The 17500-nt window shown below is 38.0% G+C and overlaps 1 protein-coding gene across 1 annotated transcript in view; it reads left to right on the top strand.

Moving 5' to 3' along the window:
- The window catches only part of LOC135092242 (transient receptor potential-gamma protein-like), a 180257-nt gene that overhangs the window by 63862 nt on the left and 98895 nt on the right, over positions 1–17500 (top strand). The window contains 1 exon segment of the mRNA XM_063990616.1: positions 692–822. Coding sequence (XP_063846686.1) covers positions 692–822 — 131 coding nt within the window.

The raw sequence follows: 17500 nt of genomic DNA, 5'->3' as shown, positions 1-17500 counted from the left end.
TTTTATTTTTTTTTTTCAGCCAAGCAAAGTGTCACAGCATATTCACAGCACCTCTCCTGAATTGTATTTGTACTTGCAATTTTTTTTCTTTTTTAGCCAAGCAAAGTCACAGCACCCTTGCATCATCTTCTTTGCCCTATAGCACTCAAGAAACATTAATATTCCCACTTTCTTCTTCCTTCCTTCTCTCCTTCATTCCTTTATATCATCTTATCAAGCCCCACAGCACCATGACAACACCACCACAGCATTCCTTCACCCCTTCATCTCACAGCATTCACAAACCATCCATAATTCATATTTTTATCAACTTAAATACCTTCCTTCTCCTCCTCCTTCCTTCACAGCACTTTACCTCCTACCACAGCAAACCACAGTACCACCACAGCACAAACACAGCATCCTTGTATCTCCTTACCCCACAGCTTTCACAAAACACCAATATTCCTACATTAAATTTTTCCTATATCTCCCCTCTCTTGCCTCACTCACAGCATCTTATCCCCTGCTCCTACCACAGCACCACAGCACAAATACAACATTCTTGCATTCCTTTACCCCAGACTCACAAAAAAAAACAATATAGCTTACCATATCCTTCCTCCTTTTCTCACCTCCGTAGCATCTTACCTCCTACCACAGCAAAGCCACATTACCACCACACGCTAACACATCCTCGCATCCCCCGCAGAGTCACTGTATCCACGGCATGGGTGAAGATGACGGCCACAACCGCCCCTACCAGGAGATGGGTCAGCTATCCATCGAGGAGAAAAAATACCTGCTGTCTGTGGAGAGGGGAGACGTGGCAGGGGTGCGCAGGTGAGTAACAGACTGCCCTCCTTACCTGTCCTGTCTTTCTGCTTACCTGTGTGTGTTTGTAAGGAGGGGAGGTGTGTGTGTGTGTGTGTGTGTGTGTGTGTGTGTGTGTGTGTGTGTGTGTGTGTGTGTGTGTGTGTGTGTGTGTGTATAGTTGTGTGTTTTATCTCCTTTTTTTCTGTTTTTTTTTTTTCTTTAGCAAGGGAGACACCAGGGGAAGTCTTCTAAATATATATCTTAAACAGAAAACAAAAGAAGAAGTGGTAAGGAGAAGGTTTATTTCTTTTATTCTACTATGTAAGAGGGACACTGGCAAGGGCAAACAGAAAAAAGAATAAATAAATAAATAAATAAATAAATAAATAAATAAGTCCCACTGAAGCGCTGGTCCCAAAAGGAAGGTCAAAAGGATCACCCAAGATTTGAGGATAAGTGTCTTGAAACGTTCCTCTTGAAAGAATTAAGTTACAAAAAGGAGAAAACACAGAAGCAGGTAGGGAGTTGCAGTGTGTGTGTGTGTGTGTGTGTGTGCTTTCTTCTTTATTTATTTACTTATTATTTTCTGTGTATGGGAAGTTCTGGCCATTGGAAACAAAAAAGAATGCAAAAAAGTAGTAAATAAATAAATATCCTGTTGAAGATGCCAGTTTCCAAAAAAAGGAGAATTGTTAGAAAAATATATGAAAATCAAGAAATATGTCTGTTTTCTTTCCTGTCTTCCGTTTCCCTCAGTTTTTTTTTTCTTTTTTTTATCTATTGTTTACTTAAATCTTCTATCTAAGTACTCATCATCTATTTTTCTTTCTGTATTTTCTATCTCCTCTCTCTTGATATTTTCATTTTTCTTTTCTCTTTCATTTTTCTTGTATTTTCTTTTTCATAACTATTAAAATTTACCTTCCGTTTCCCCCCTTTTATTTTTAATTAGAGAATATTTTCCTTTTTCTCAACTTTATTTTCTTCCTCATTGTTTTTCATCTATCTACTTCTTACCTCTGTGTTCTATCTTCCCTACCTGTATTTTCTATCTACTCGTATCTACCCTTCATTTACTCTTCATCCTATCTACTTTTGACCTCTGTGTTATATCTTCTCAACCTATATTTTCTATCTATCTATTCTTCCTTTAATTTCTTCCTATCTAATATTTACCTGTATATTCTTCCTACTCACTTTTTTACCTATATTTTCTTCCTATCTCTTCGCTTTACCTTTACTTTCCATCTATTCACTCTTTATCTATTTTTCTCCCTATCTACTCTTATTTGTGTTTCTCCTCCTCATTTTGAACGAAGGGACCTGTTTTTTAAAGCTTCAAAATACACGTAACACTGGTTTGGTCTGTTTTATTGCATTTTTCCTTTTCTTTTATCGTTTTTAGGCGTGGTATGTTGATTCTCTCTCTCTCTCTCTCTCTCTCTCTCTCTCTCTCTCTCTCTCTCTCTCTCTCTCTCTCTCTCTCTCTCTCTCTCTCTCTCTCTCTCTCTGTCTGTCTCTGTCTCTGTCTCTGTTCCTCTCATCCCTTTTTTTCATCTTTTTTTTCTCGTCTTTTTTTTTTCATTTTCTTCCGTTCATTTTATCTCCTTCCATTTTCGTTTACTTTTATTTTCATCCTCTCTCTCTCTCTCTCTCTCTCTCTCTCTCTCTCTCTCTCTCTCTCTCTCTCTCTCTCTCTCTCTCTCTCTCTCTCTCTCTCTCTCTCTCTCTCTCTCTCTCTCTCTCTCTCTCTCTCTCTCTCTCTCTCTCTCTGGTTTTTAGTACCGTTCGCCAGACTAATTAACGCAAAACACACAAAAAATATCTTTCCGGCTCATTTAACAAACATTTCGTGTTGTTTACTTCATTTTTTTGTTTCCAGCTGAGTAAAAAAATAATTAAATGTAAAATAAGGTGGTTTTCAGACAAAGAGTTAATATGGAGAAAGAAAGAAAGGAAGGACAAACTGAGAGGCAATTTTTAAAGCAGAATGAATGAATGAGAAGGAAAAAGGGAAAAACAGGGAAGGAAACTCTTGTCTAGATTTTCCATGGTGTTTTTTTTTCTTTTTTTTCTTATTCTTTATTTCGTGTCGGGTAAAAAAATAAATAAATAAAGTAGATGGAGATGATTCAAAAACAAGGAATTAGTGAAAAAAAGAATGAAAAAGACAAGCTGGAAATTAAAGTATGTGTTTCATCTTGTTTCCAGCTCAGACAGGAGAAGAGAACAGTGGAAACTTGAATAAGACAATTTCAAAACACAGAAGAAAGAAAGGAAAAAAAAAAAAAAAACGAAGGCAAGGAAAATCAATACTTCACTTTATTTATTTATTTATTTATTTTTGTTTCCACCTCAGATAAAAAACAAAACGGAAGACAGAACAATGGAAACTAGAATAAGACAACTTTAAAACAATGAATTAATGAAGGGAAAAAGAAAAAGGAAATGACGAAACACAATGAAAAAGCTCAAATTGTTTCATGTTTTTGTTTCCACCTCAGATAAAGACAAAGAAAACGAGATGAAGACAATTTTAAGAACAGCTCGAATAAATAAGAAAAAAAGATAAAAGAGACAAGAATATTTTGATATACTTACGAATAAAACCTTAATTTTTCACCTTATCTGTGGTTATTTTCTCATTTATTTATTTATTCTTATTTGTACCACTTTTATTGTGTTTCCTTTTCCATTCCTTCCAGTTCAATTTCCTTCTTTATATCTTATTTTTTTTACTAATATTTTCCTTTTTCTTTTTCTCTTTTAAATTTTACCTTCTATTATTTTTTTCTTTTTAATTAGAGACTATCATCCCTTTTTCTTAACTTCCTCATTTTTCTATTTCACTTTTCTTACATTTCTTTCTTCATAACAGTTTAATTTCACGTTCCTTCTCTTTTTACTTTTAATCTCACAATAGTTTCCTTTTTCATTACTTTCCTTCTTTTTTTTTCTCTTCTCACCGCAAAGTTTTGGGCCCCAGGTGTTAAATTCCCGTGAGGCTTAATTGGCAAGGCAGGTAAACAGGCGTGTGTGTGTATGTGTGTGCGTATGTGTGCGTGTGTGTATGTAGGAGAAACAGCCTTATAAAGTTACCTGTGGGTTCGCCTGGCCGTGTCTTTACCTGTAATCAGCGTGGGCCTAAGATGGAAATCATGCTTCACCTGTAATTTGGTCTTAATTAGTGTGCGCAGGTGTGATGTCGTGTGTTCCTTATGGTGATTGGATTGTGTTCTGCTTCTCGTGGCTTCATTTCACCTGTTCAGTTTATTTACTTATTCGTATATTCAGTTACTAAGAGAGAGAGAGAGAGAGAGAGAGAGAGAGAGAGAGAGAGAGAGAGAGAGAGAGAGTACAATATCTAAACAATTATTCATCAGATATTGGTCAGAATAAATGCGTATGTAATTATATATAAGGGAAACTTCAAGAATAAATTAGACGAGTTGTAAGTCAGAGGTAATAGACATGATTAGAGGGGCCAGGAATGATGTTTAACCCTTTCTTGTTTTAACTTTTGTAAATCTGCTAGTTGATATGTTGAGCAAGATTAAATTGTTGTATATTGGTAGTGAAGTTCATTTTTTCCTTCGTGTTTTTTTTTTTCTTATTTATTTTATTTATTTATTTATTTTATTTTTAGTTTATATATTTTGTGTGTGTGTGTGTGTGTGTGTGTGTGTGTGTGTGTGTGTGTGTGTGTGTGTGTGTGTGTGTGTTTTAAGTATTTTTAATGTTCTTTTGTTGTTTTTGTTTTCGTATGTGTGTTCAAGTTCATTTTTAATTTGTATTTCTTTATTTTTTTTTATTTGTTTGTATAATAAAATCTAACTACACTTTTCATTTCTTTTTTTTTTTTTTGTCCTTTTTTGAAGTTAATTTTTCCTTCACTTTTCGTCATTTTTTTTTCAAGTTTATATCAGTGTACGTATATATATTTTTTTAAAGTTAATATTTAGTTTTTCTTTTTCCTGCTATTTTTTTCTAAGTTAAATTTGTACCTCCCATCTTTTTTTTTTTCCCATAAACTGAAATGGCAAGGGTTTAAAATTACGGTATTTGTTTCACTCTACAGTCGTTCAAATTATCTACAAATATATTTTTTTCCATCCTTCACAGCTCCAGTTATTATCTTTGTATTAATTTTGCATTCATTTATATTTTTTTTATCATTTTTTTCCCCTTTCTTTCTAACTGTTATTCATTTTTTTTATCATGTTCGTCTTTTTTTCAGTATTATTTTATTATCTATATTTTATCACTTACTCTTGTATTGTTTTGCCTTTGTTTATCCTCTTTATTATTAACTTTATCTTTACTGTCATTCATAATTTCTTTAATCATATTCATTCTATTTCAGTGTCATTCTTCATTTTTTTCCTATTATGCTTCGTGGCTTTTATTTTTACTGCTATTTATCTACACTTTTTTTTCGTCTTTTTTACTGATATGTACTTTTTATTTATTTATTTTTTTCACTGCTACTCATCAATCTTAATCACTAAATTTTCACTATTGTTCCATCATCATTTTTTCCTTTATGTTTCGTGCATTTTCACTGTTACGTCCGTCCTTTTCACTGTTATGCATCATTATTTAACTTTTTTTTCACTTTTCACTGCGTCCCTTGCCTTTCCTCTCCATTCCATTACTTCAAAACAATTCAATTCTCGTTCAGCGTTATTTTCCGAGTGGCAGTGACTGAAATTAACTTTCCTGGTACTTACATTCTACATTTGTATTTATATATACATTTTTTTAACCTTCATTTTAGTTCTGAGAGCGAAAAACTGTTTTGTACCCATTCAGTCAGTCATTCAGTCAGTCAGTCAGTCAGTCAGTCAGTCAGTCAGTCAGTCATTCAGTCAGTCAGTCAGTCAGTCAGTCAGTCAGTCAGTCAGTCAGTCAGTCAATCGTATATTCATTTAATGTCTCAGCATATTGGCCACTCACTACAGAGAGAGAGAGAGAGAGAGAGAGAGAGAGAGAGAGAGAGAGAGAGAGAGAGAGAGGGCGGTCGTCGTAATAACACTGTAAAAGGCGCCTCAATTTCTCTGAAAGATAGAGACAAAGAAGAGAGTGAGAGAGAGAGAGAGAGAGAGAGAGAGAGAGAGAGAGAGAGAGAGAGAGAGAGAGAGAGAGAGAGTTATGAGCACGACCTTTTGGCTACGTGAGGGAACTGTACTCTCTCTCTCTCTCTCTCTCTCTCTCTCTCTCTCTCTCTCTCTCTCTCTCTCTCTCTCTCTCTCTCTCTAGTGCTCTCTAAACTTATTTACATGACTTTGAGAGCAAGTTTACTTTCTTTTCTTTCTTTTTTCTCTTTCTTTTCCTTTCTTTTATTCTCTTTCTTTCTTTCCTTCTTTCTCCTCTTCGACATCTTTCTTCCATTATATTTTGTCACCTCTCCTCTTCTTTTCTTCTTCTTTTTCAATTTCCTCCTCCTCCTCCTCCTCCTCCTCCTCCTCCTCCTCCTCCTCCTCCTCCTCCTCCTCCTCCTCCTCCTCCTCCTCCTCCTCCACTTCAATTCCTCCTCCTCCTCTTTCTCTTCATTCCTCTCCACATCTTTTCAATCTTTTCTCTCCTTCCGCTTCAGTCTCTTGTCATCTCTCCTTCCCTCCCTCCCCCTTTCTCTCCCTCCCTCCCTCCTTCTCTCCCTCCTTCTCTCCCTCCCTCTCTCCCTCATTCCCTCTCTTCCTCCATCCATCTTCTCTCCTTCTTTCTCTCTCCCTCCCTACCTCCCTCCCTCCCTCCCTCCCTCCCTCCCTCCCTCCCTCCCTCCCTCCCTCAAACCAATCCAGAGAGAGAGAGAGAGAGAGAGAGAGAGAGAGAGAGAGAGAGAGAGAGAGTTAAAATTAGAGAAAGAAGCGAAGAGATTTTTTAAGATTATGCAAAGAAGTTGAAGTTTAATGAGAGAGAGAGAGAGAGAGAGAGAGAGAGAGAGAGAGAGAGAGAGAGAGAGAGAGAGAGAGAGAGAGAGAGAGAGAGAGAGAGAGAGAGAGAGAGAGAGAGACCAACCACTCGTAATGTCATATCAAGAGAGTTTGATTGAAATATTAACTTATTGACGTCACCCATGAAATCGACATAGAAAATGGAGGACCTGGGAGAAAACGGAAAGCTGGTTGGGATTGGTAATGAAAGGGGAACACTAAAAAAGAATTACTGTTATAATATATATGATTCTTTTATGTCCAGTTGTCATTATATATTGTCATTTATCATTGTGTGTGTGTGTGTGTGTGTGTGTGTGTGTGTGTGTGTGTGTGTGTGTGTGTGTGTGTGTGTGTGTGTGTGTGTGTGTGTGTGTGTGTGTGTGTGTTGCTGAAGTCGAGTATTAGAAATGTGATATATATTTTTTTTTCTTTGTTTTCTTCTCATTTTTTTCTTTTTCTTTAAATATATACTGATTCTTTTTATTTTTTATTTTTTTTTTTAGTTTATTGACTCGTTCTCTTTTTTTGTTTCCTTTCAGTAAATATGTACACTTTTTTCTTTCTTTTTATCTTTATTTTTTTTATTTATTCATCCGTTTATTTATCTGTTTCTCTCTTTCGCTCTAATAAATATAGACAGCTTTCCTTATTTCTCCTTTCTTTATTTATTTATTCTTTTTTCTTTCTTTTCAATAAATATACTCACTTTTTTCTTTTTTTCTTTTTATCTTTATTTCTTTATTTATTCATCCATTTATTTATCTATTTCTCTATTTCACCTCAATAGATATAGACAGCCTTTCATATATTTTCTTTCCTTCTTTCTTGATTTCTTTCTTTATTTATTTATCCATTTGTTAATCTGCATCTCTTTCACTTTAATAAATATACCCAGCTTTATCATTTTTTTCTTCTTTTCTTACTTTCTTTTCATTCTTTATTCATTTACCTGTCTCTCTCTTTCATACCAGTAAATAGAATAGGCAGCTTTTTCTCTCATTTTTCCTTCCTCCCTTACTCTCTTTCATCCTTTCTCTTTCTCTCCGCCACGAAACCAGGACAATCTTCTTATTTTCCTTTGTTTTCTTTTTTGTTCCGTTTTCTTTTCCTCTCGATCATTTTTGTTTATTTATTTATTTATTTATTTTCAACTGGGAAGGTATTTTATTTTTCGTGCCTCACAACTTTTGGAATACATGAATTGGAAAAAAGTTAAACATTTTTCCCTTCCTTACCTTTTCATTCCCCCTCCACCCCCCACCCTTAGAGCTTCCAAAGGTACATGAATCGATACACACACACACACACACACACACACACACACACACACACACACAGAGAGAGAGAGAGAGAGAGAGAGAGAGAGAGAGAGAGAGAGAGAGAGAGAGAGAGAGACTTACATGAATTTACACACACACACACACACACACACACACACACACACACACACACACACACACACACACACACATCTGTTTCTAATTAATTCAGCACACCTGTATAGCAAATCACAACAGGTGTGGACATGTTGCTTCAGTTGCTGCTTCAGGTGTGGGGTTATTGCAGAGAGAGAGAGAGAGAGAGAGAGAGAGAGAGAGAGAGAGAGAGAGAGAGAGAGAGAGAGGAGTCTAATGGAAGTTTGTGAGGTGAACAGCTTCCAGGAATGCTCTCTCTCTCTCTCTCTCTCTCTCTCTCTCTCTCTCTCTCTCTCTCTCTCTCTCTCTCTCTCTCTCTCTCTCTCTCTCTCTCTCTCTCTCTCTCTCGAATAAACGTTACATGGCTACATAAATAGATTTTTCATACTGGCATTTAAAATCTGTTGGCTGGCATCCAGAGAGAGAGAGAGAGAGAGAGAGAGAGAGAGAGAGAGAGAGAGAGAGAGAGAGGGGGGGAGATGGAACGACAGGAAAAAATAGGAGGGAAAGCGGAAAGAATAGTTTTGTACCTTACGACGACAAGGAGGGGGAGGAGGAGGAGGAGAAGGAGGAGGAGGAGGAGGAGGAGGAGGAGGACAAGGAGAAGAGACAGGTTTTGGAGGAGGATATGGAGGAGGAGAGAAGATAGGAGGTTCAGAGAGAGAGAGAGAGAGAGAGAGAGAGAGAGAGAGAGAGAGAGAGAGGTGAAGGAAGATTGTAAAAAAAAATGAGAAAAAACGGGAACCAATAAGAAATAAATGTGAAAATGCAAAGAGAGAGAGAGAGAGAGAGAGAGAGAGAGAGAGAGAGAGAGAGAGAGAGAGAGAGAGAGAGAGGTTGAGTGGAAACGTCTTGAAGTCTCATGTGATTGGCTGGCTGGCTGGGAGGTGAGAGCTGATTGGCTGCTTGAGTGATGACGTAAGATGAAGGAGAGCTGTGATTGGTGGAGGAGTTTGAAGGGGACAGGAATGGACAAAGCGGATTAGATGAGAGAGAGAGAGAGAGAGAGAGAGAGAGAGAGAGAGAGAGAGAGAGGATTAGATCTTTAATTATTTCACGAAACAACACCCTTGAAACAATTGGATAGTTGGGAAGATTAGAAAAGCGATTGGAAAGTCATAAGAAGGATCAGGGAGAAAGATTTTGAGATTAGATTAGGTTAGGTTAAGTTAGGTTAGGTTAGGTTAAGTTAAATTAGGTTAGGTTACGTTAGATTACGTTAGGTTAGGTAAGGTTAAGTTAGGTTAGGTTAAGTTAGGTTAGGTTAAGTTATATTAGGTTAGGTTAGGTTAGGTTAGGTTAGGTTAGATTAGGTTAGTTAAGGTTTGGTTAAGTTAGATTAGGTTAGATTAAGTTAGGTTAGGTTAAGTTAGATTAGGTTAGATTAGGTTAGGTTAGACTAGATTAGGTTAGGTTAGGTAAGGTTTGGTTAAGTTAGATTAGGTTAGATTAAGTTAGGTTAGGTTAAGTTAGATTAGGTTAGATTAAGTTAGGTTAGGTTAGGTTAGGTTAGGTTACGTTAAATAAAAGTACACGATGGCTCAGGAAGAATAGAACAAATGATTAAAAAAGAAAAAAGAAAGCTGAAGGAGAAAGATTATGTGAAAGATCAGAACTGGTTAAGTTAGGTTAGGTATTGGATGCTTAAAATTATTAGAGCAAGGATTAGGAAACGAGATAAGGAGGATTAGGAAAGAAGATTAGGAGAACGACTAGGATTGGTCAGCTTAGGTTAGATTTTGGATGCTTAGGTTGATTAGAACAAGAATAGGTTATGTTATGTTAGGTTAGGTTAAGTTAGCTCAGGTTAGGTTAAGTTAGGTTAGGTTAGGTTAGGTTAGGTTATGTTAGGTTAGGTTAGGTTATGTTAGGTTAAGTTAGGTTAGGTTAGGTTAAGTTTGGTTAGGTTAGGTTAAGTTAGGTTAGGTTAGCTTAAGTTAAGTTAGGTTAGGTTAGGTTAGGTTATGTTAGGTTAAGTTAGGTTAGGTTAAGTTTGGTTAGGTTAGGTTAGGTTAGCTTAAGTTAAGTTAGGTTTTAGATGCTTAGGTTGATCAGAACAAGGATTGGGAACGAGATAAAGAAGATCATGGAGGAAGATCATATGACAGATCAGGATTGGCGAGATAAAAAAAAAGATTAGAGGGAAGGAGAAATAGTAAGAAAGATTAGGTGAGATCATTATTGGGAATTTTAGAAAGATTAGTAAAGTGAAAAAGGAGATAAGGAGAGATAAGAGAGGTAGATTACAAGTAGGTGACAGATAAGGATTAGTAATTTAAAAAGATTAGCCAAGAGGAAGAGAGCATGGGATTAGAAAGGTTACGAGGACTAGATGAAAAAATTGTGCAGTTTGAGAGAAAAGATAAGGGAAGATAAGGAAGATTAGGTGACATGCAGGATTGGTAAGATAGAAAGATTAGAGCCAAGAGGAAAATATTACTAGATTAGAAAGGTGAGGGGAAATTAAGGGGATTAGAAAGTTTAATTTGTGATAGAGAAATTAAAATGTTAGAGTAAGAATGATTACATACTTAGAAACGTTTGATTAATTTTTAGACAGAGAAATTAAAATACCAACGAGAATTATTAATGTGTAAAAGAAAATAATTAAAATAAGGGAAATAATGAATAAGACAGATTAAAAAGTAAGATTAATTTCAGATACAGAGATTGGAATGCAAGTTTGTTAGAGAGAAAGATTAGGCTCAGGAAAGGATTAAAGAGAGAGAGAGAGAGAGAGAGAGAGAGAGAGAGAGAGAGAGAGAGAGAGAGAGAGAGAGAGAGAGGTACACACACACACACACACACACACACACACACACACACACACACACACACACACACACACACACACACACACACACACACAAAGGAAGGTAGACAGACAGACAGACAGACAGACAGACAGAAAGAGACTTACACAAACAAACAGACTCAGACAAAAATCATTCAAACCAATAATAAATAAAATAAATAAAATAAATAAATAAATAAATAAATAAGTAAAAGAAAAATAACAGACAAAAAATCAAAACAAAAACAGAAAATTACTAAAAAAAACGAGAGAGAGAGAGAGAGAGAGAGAGAGAGAGAGAGAGAGAGAGAGAGAGAGAGAGAGAGAGAGATTAAAAAGTCAAATTGGACAGCTTCTCGTCACACACAAGCTTAGAATCTCAAAAGGATAATTGAACTGCCATAGATTTTAGAGCTAAGAGTCACAAAGAGAGAGATTAAAAGTTGGGAACAAAGATTATATAACTCTTAACATTATATCATTAGTTTAGATCAGATTGTTTTTGTAGGAGGATCTCTGGCCAAGGATAACTTCTTTTTTTTTAATATATATATAAAGTAAAAGCCAACTAAGATACCAGTCCCCAAAACAACACCACAAAACAGAGAACAGGTGTCTTGAAACCTCCCTCGTGAAGGAGTTTAAGTCACAGGAAGGAGGAAATACAGAAGCAGGCAGGGAGTTCCAGAATTTTACCAGAGAAACGTATGAATAACTGAGAATACTGATTAACTTTTGCATTAGAGAAGTGGACAGAGAAGGGGAGACATGCAGTTAACAAGATCAGAAGAGCAGTTAGCATGAAAATTGCGGTAGAAGATATTACAGTAAGAGATGCAACATTGCGGCGATGAGAAAGAGGTTGAAGACAGTCACAGGAGAGGAGTTGATAAGACGAAATGCTGTTGATTCCACCCTGTCTAGAAGAGCGGTATGAGTGGACCCCCCCCCCTGCCCCCAGACATGTGAAGCATACTCCATACATGGACGGATAAGGGCCCTGTACAAAGTTAGCAGCTGGAAGGATAAGAAAATAGCGGAAACGTCTCAGATTAGATTAGGTTAAGGGAATTGAAGGGATAAATTTTAGATAAGGTGAAATAGAGAGAGAGAGAGAGAGAGAGAGAGAGAGAGAGAGAGAGAGAGAGAGAGAGAGAGAGAGAGAGAGAGAGAATTCAATTTTTATCCTCACACCGAAAGAAAATTAAAATGCACACCAGCGAGAGAGAGAGAGAGAGAGAGAGAGAGAGAGAGAGAGAGAGAGAGAGAGAGAGAGAGAGAGAGAGAGAGTCATGAAGGTGAGGATCAAAGAGAGCGAGATTACGGAAGGAAGGGAGAGAAAAACACGAACTTTGTAAAAACTGAAAGATCCTTCCAGAGAGAGAGAGAGAGAGAGAGAGAGAGAGAGAGAGAGAGAGAGAGAGAGAGAGAGAGAGAGAGAGAGAGGCAATTCCGGTTCATTAGGATACTGCAATTTAAGAGAGAGAGAGAGAGAGAGAGAGAGAGAGAGAGAGAGAGAGAGAGAGAGAGAGAGAGAGAGAGAGAGAGAGAATTTCATGGCGGCAAAAATGAAATAAAGATAATAAGTAAAAAGACAAAAGAATTTATAATGTGAGGGGAAATTAAATTAAGCGAGGAGGAAGAGGAGGAGGAGGAGGAGGAGGAAGGGACATTGCGATACAGTGATAAGAGAGAGAGAGAGAGAGAGAGAGAGAGAGAGAGAGAGAGAGAGAGAGAGAGAGAGAGAGAGAGAGAGAGAGAGAGAGAGAGAGAGAGAATAAAGTTGAAATTTAAGTGGAAGAAAAGGATAGAATTAACTGTAATAACGAAGGAATTAAGGAAACAAAAGTGATAAAAGTCATGGGTAAGAGAGAGAGAGAGAGAGAGAGAGAGAGAGAGAGAGAGAGAGAGAGAGGAAGTTTGTTACAATAAAAGAAAAAGAAGGGAGAAGATGGAGTTACTTAAGAAGAGTTTTGATGAAGGAGGAGTAAGAGGAGGAGGAGGAGGAAGAAGAAGAGGAGGAGGAGGAGGAGGAGGAGGAGAGGAGAAGAATAGGAGGAGGTGGAGAAGTAAAAGAAGAGGAGAGGAGAGGAAAACGAAGAAGAGGAGGGAGGAGGAGGAAGTAACAAGAAAAGAAGGAAGAGAAAGAGAAAGAGAAATCAGTGGAGAAGAAGAGGAAGAGGAAGAACATGAGAAGGAACAAGAAAAAGAGAAATAAATGGAGACAAGGAGAAAGAGGAGAACAGGAGGTAGAGGAGGATGAGGAAAAGGAGAAGGTGGAAAATTAAGACACTAGAGAAAGCTTCTTTACTAACTAACAAAGCACAGTTGCCATTAATACCCCGCCTGTGTTGTGAAACCCTTCGTATTTTCACCAAGATTGTTTTGAAATGTCGCAGGTTACATATATTATAATCACTTGGGGTTGTTCTGGGTGTTTTATTCATCATGTTACAGTCGCGGCCTACAAGTCTGACCGTATGTCTCTCTCTGTCTCTCTCTCTCTTGCATCGTGTTTCAGCGTGTTCCTTCAGTCTGAGTTATTGTGAATGATTTTGTACGTATGGCAAGCTTCAGACTGATGCACAGAAGATCGCCTGGTTAATTGATGTTGTATGAAGTGCACACTGACAGCTTTTGATAAATGCGCCAGTAATTACTTGTTTTATTCGCTTCATATTGGTGATAAGGAACGTACAGGCAATACATTATGTCACTCGCTGGTGAACTCATAACTACATACTGGATTACGGAAATAAAGTACACGGGATATCTTTAAAGTGATAAATTGTTACATAGAAAACTTTGAATTATTACTTTATAAAACTACCGAAAAAAAAATACATATATAACAGTACGTAGCAGTATTGAATTCCTCTATAAAATACTGTATTGAGAGCCTGAGACGAGAGAGACAAACGAGGCAACGGCGGGTAGCAATAACACTGTAAATAAGATGGCAAGGAGCAGCTGGCAATGGCGACAGGGGGAGAGGGAAGATTTACCGCTGTGCTGAGGCGTGCTGAAGTCGCGGCGTTGGGGCAGAGGGCGTGCGTGGCTGAGGGATGCTGGGGTGAGCGGCGGTGGGCGGTGAATGGTGAGTCCAGGCTTATTTCTCGTTAGTACAGGTGATAAAGACACAAACACTGGGTCAGCTGATGTGTACCTTATTAACAACCATATTTATCCCTGCACTTCACCCTGCCAATACAAAACATCAGGAGAATAGAGGCAATTTACTCCCCCTCCAACCCCGCCCCCCCCCACACACACACACACACACACACACACACACACGAAGGGCAAAATCCATATATATTTATAATGCTTTGTTAGTAATGCGTATGTATATCAGCTTACCTAATGCATTCTCTTTTTTTTCTGACGTTATCATATTTCAGCTGTAACTTCATCCACGCTTCATCCTGAAACACCCTCATCACCGACAGGAATATTTCATAACACGCGTGGTATTCTGTAGGGTTAATATTTCTATAAGAGAGAGTGGTGGGTGGGGAGGAGCCTTCTGCTGTACTGTCCTGTTTCTCCGCCCTGTAGTGAGTTAGTAGTAATTACCGAACAGCCATGCAGGGACTTAATTGTTTGGCTTTCATTTGTATTCCTTTGTATTCCTCCTCCTCCTCCTCTTCCCCCTCTTTGGAACTTTCTCTCAGCACATGTAGTGGACAGTAACACAGAAATTTTTAAACACAGGATAGACAGGCACCTCGCATTAACCCTTTCAACCTTCCCTATCACACTCTATGACTCTCTCTTCCTTGAACCTCGTTTCCCTTTTGCCTTTAACTCATAGAATCTGTAGTGGTAGCGTAGTCACACAGACAGCCTCGTTAGACCCAGTAGGGCTGTTACTGTCTGTCCTTTCCTTTGTATTCCTTTGTATTCCTTTGTACATGACCCCAATATTCACTTCACCTGTCACCATCCTCACTCGTATCTTAGCAACCGTAACCGAATGCAGTCACGAATCACAGGCCACACAAATAAGCACAAAACAACGCAAGATCACTCCACTTACTATCTCCCGCCACTGCAGACCCACACAGCTTAACACCCACACACCACACGGGTCAGTCAGCTAGCACGTGAGGATAGCTGGGATTGTATCGTGACACCAGCTGCTCCACCGCCTCACACTCTCTCCCAGCACAGCCGCCCTGCTACCTTGATGTGTGACAGTAATGAAGAGAGTGTGGTCGGGGAGTGAGCCAGTAACGTGGGTCTTACTGGGGTCTGGGACGGTAGCAAAGCGGAGTGTCTGAGAGATTAGAGACCGCGGTGCAATTAGTCGTACTTTGGGGAAGGAAGAGGAAGAAGAGGAGGAGGAGGAGGAAAAGATTACACGAGGAGCTCCGTTGGTCATTAGCGATGGTGTCTGTTGATGTCCTTACCGCTTCTTGCCAATTAAATGTTGAGAGACTGGGTGGAAAGACGACGACGAGGAGGAGGAGGAGGAGGAGGAGGAGGAGGAGAAGAATACATGACACACTGAAATATATATGAAAAGTCTTTGGAGTATGAAATAAGAATATCTGTTGATCTACTTGCTATTGGTGACAAATTAAGATTAGAAGGAGGGAGAGGAGAAAGAAAAATATTACAAAACATTTCACAAAGACCTGAATACTTAACTAATAACAAGTGTATCTTCTAATCTACTTAACACTACTACTGACAAATTAAATATGAGAGAACAGGAGAGAACGAGGAAGAGGAAGAGGAGAAAGAAAGAAAATACTTAACATTTCACATAAGCATTGACCTAACCTCTCGTTGACAGGTAAAATAAGCATGAAAGAACCATAAAGGAGGAAGAAGAGGAGGAGGAGGAGGAGAAGGAGAAAGAAAGAAAAAAAATACATAACATTTCACATAAGGATTGACCAACTAAGCGTGGAGGAACCGGAAAGGAGGAGGAAGAAGAGTAGGAAGAGAAGGATGAAAAGGGGTACATGAAATGGGAACAGATACAAAAGGTCTTATTGATTTATAACTAAAATGTCTTTGAATCTGTTTACTGTTACTGACGCGAGAGAAAAGAAGAGGTTAGATAAATATACACAATAAACATAAGCTTTCATTTTGTTTATCACGAAGAATATAATGAAAGTAGAAATAGAAAGAGAGAGCACAAAGGAGAGGAAGAAGAGGAGGAGGAGGAGGAGGAACAAGGGAGGAAAAGAAGCTGTAGCCAAACTTTTTAATCCACACGAAACATGAAGTGAAGGAAAGGAACGCAAAGGGGGAAAAAAAAGATTGGGGGGAAAATTCATTTGAACGTGGGAAACTTGCTGGACAGGAATGTAAGAAGAGGAAGAAGAAAAAGGGAAAAAAGTACAGAAATGCGAGGAGGAGAAAGACGAGGAGGAAAAGAGTAGAAATTTGAGCACAAGAGAAAGGGAAAAAAGTTGATAAAGGAAGAGAGAGAAGAAAAAAAATGAGAAAAAGTAGAGAAACACGAAGAAAAAGAAAGACGAAGAGGAAAAAAGAGTAGAATTTTGAGCACAAGAGAAAGGAAGAAAAGGAAAAAAAAAGTTGATATAGGAAGAGAAGAAGAAAAAAACGAGGAAACACGAGAAAACACGAGGAAAAGAAAGACGAAGAGGAAAAGAGAAGAATTTTGAGCACAAGAGAAAGGAACCGTAGATAAATAAATACAGAGGAAAAAGGAAAAAAAAAGTTTATTTAGACGAAAAAAAAAATTACTGACAGAAAATAGAAAGAAAGGAAGGAAAAAAATAAAAAACACAAGAAGAAGGAATAAAAGCAGTAGAAATTTAGACACAAGAGAAAGAGAAAAGAACAAACACGGAAACAGAAAGAGAGAAGGAGAAGAAAAGAGGAAAAAAAACAGAAAACACGTGAAAAAGGAAGACGAGGAGAGAAACAAGCTGAAGAAAACGAAAACAAATATGAAGACCGAATATAAACAAGGAGGAAAGGAATAAAGGAGAAACCAAATGGTGGAAAAAAGAAGAGAGGTGCTGATAAAGAGGAAATATGGTCAGGGCAACAAAGGGAAAACTCGCGTCCATCATTATAATTATACGCAGAATCGAGACCAAAAGATTTATAGCCAAGAGGAAGAGGAAGAGGAGGAGGAGGAAGAAGAGGAAGAGGAGGTGAAGGATGAGAACTTTTATTCTTTATTTTTTCGATTGATGGTCAAAATTTTCTCCCTCCTCCTCCTCCTCCTCCTCCTCCTCCTCCTCCTCCTCCTCCTCCTCCTCCTCCTCCTCCTCCTCCTCCTCCTCCTCTTCTTATGATGAAAGCGTTAAATTCTAATAAGAGATATTTAATCCGTCACGAGAGAAGAAGAAGAAGGGAAAGAAAACAAGAGGAAGAGGAAGAGGAAGAGGAGGAGGAGGAGGAACAAAAACATTAATAACGGAGACAGATGAAGAAGAATTACGAAAAGGGAGAAGGAACACGAAGGAAGAATAGGAGCAGCAGCAAAAGAAAGAGGAAGAGGAGGAAGAAGAAAAGAAGAAGACGAGAAACATGAAAAAAAAGAAAATAGACGGGGAGAAGAAGTGAGA

Source organism: Scylla paramamosain, chromosome 39 (genome assembly GCF_035594125.1).
Source record: "Scylla paramamosain isolate STU-SP2022 chromosome 39, ASM3559412v1, whole genome shotgun sequence".
Classification (NCBI taxonomy): Eukaryota; Metazoa; Arthropoda; class Malacostraca; order Decapoda; family Portunidae; genus Scylla; species Scylla paramamosain.
The sequence above is the reverse complement of the archived record's forward strand: the minus strand, read 5'-3'. Positions and strand labels throughout refer to the sequence as shown.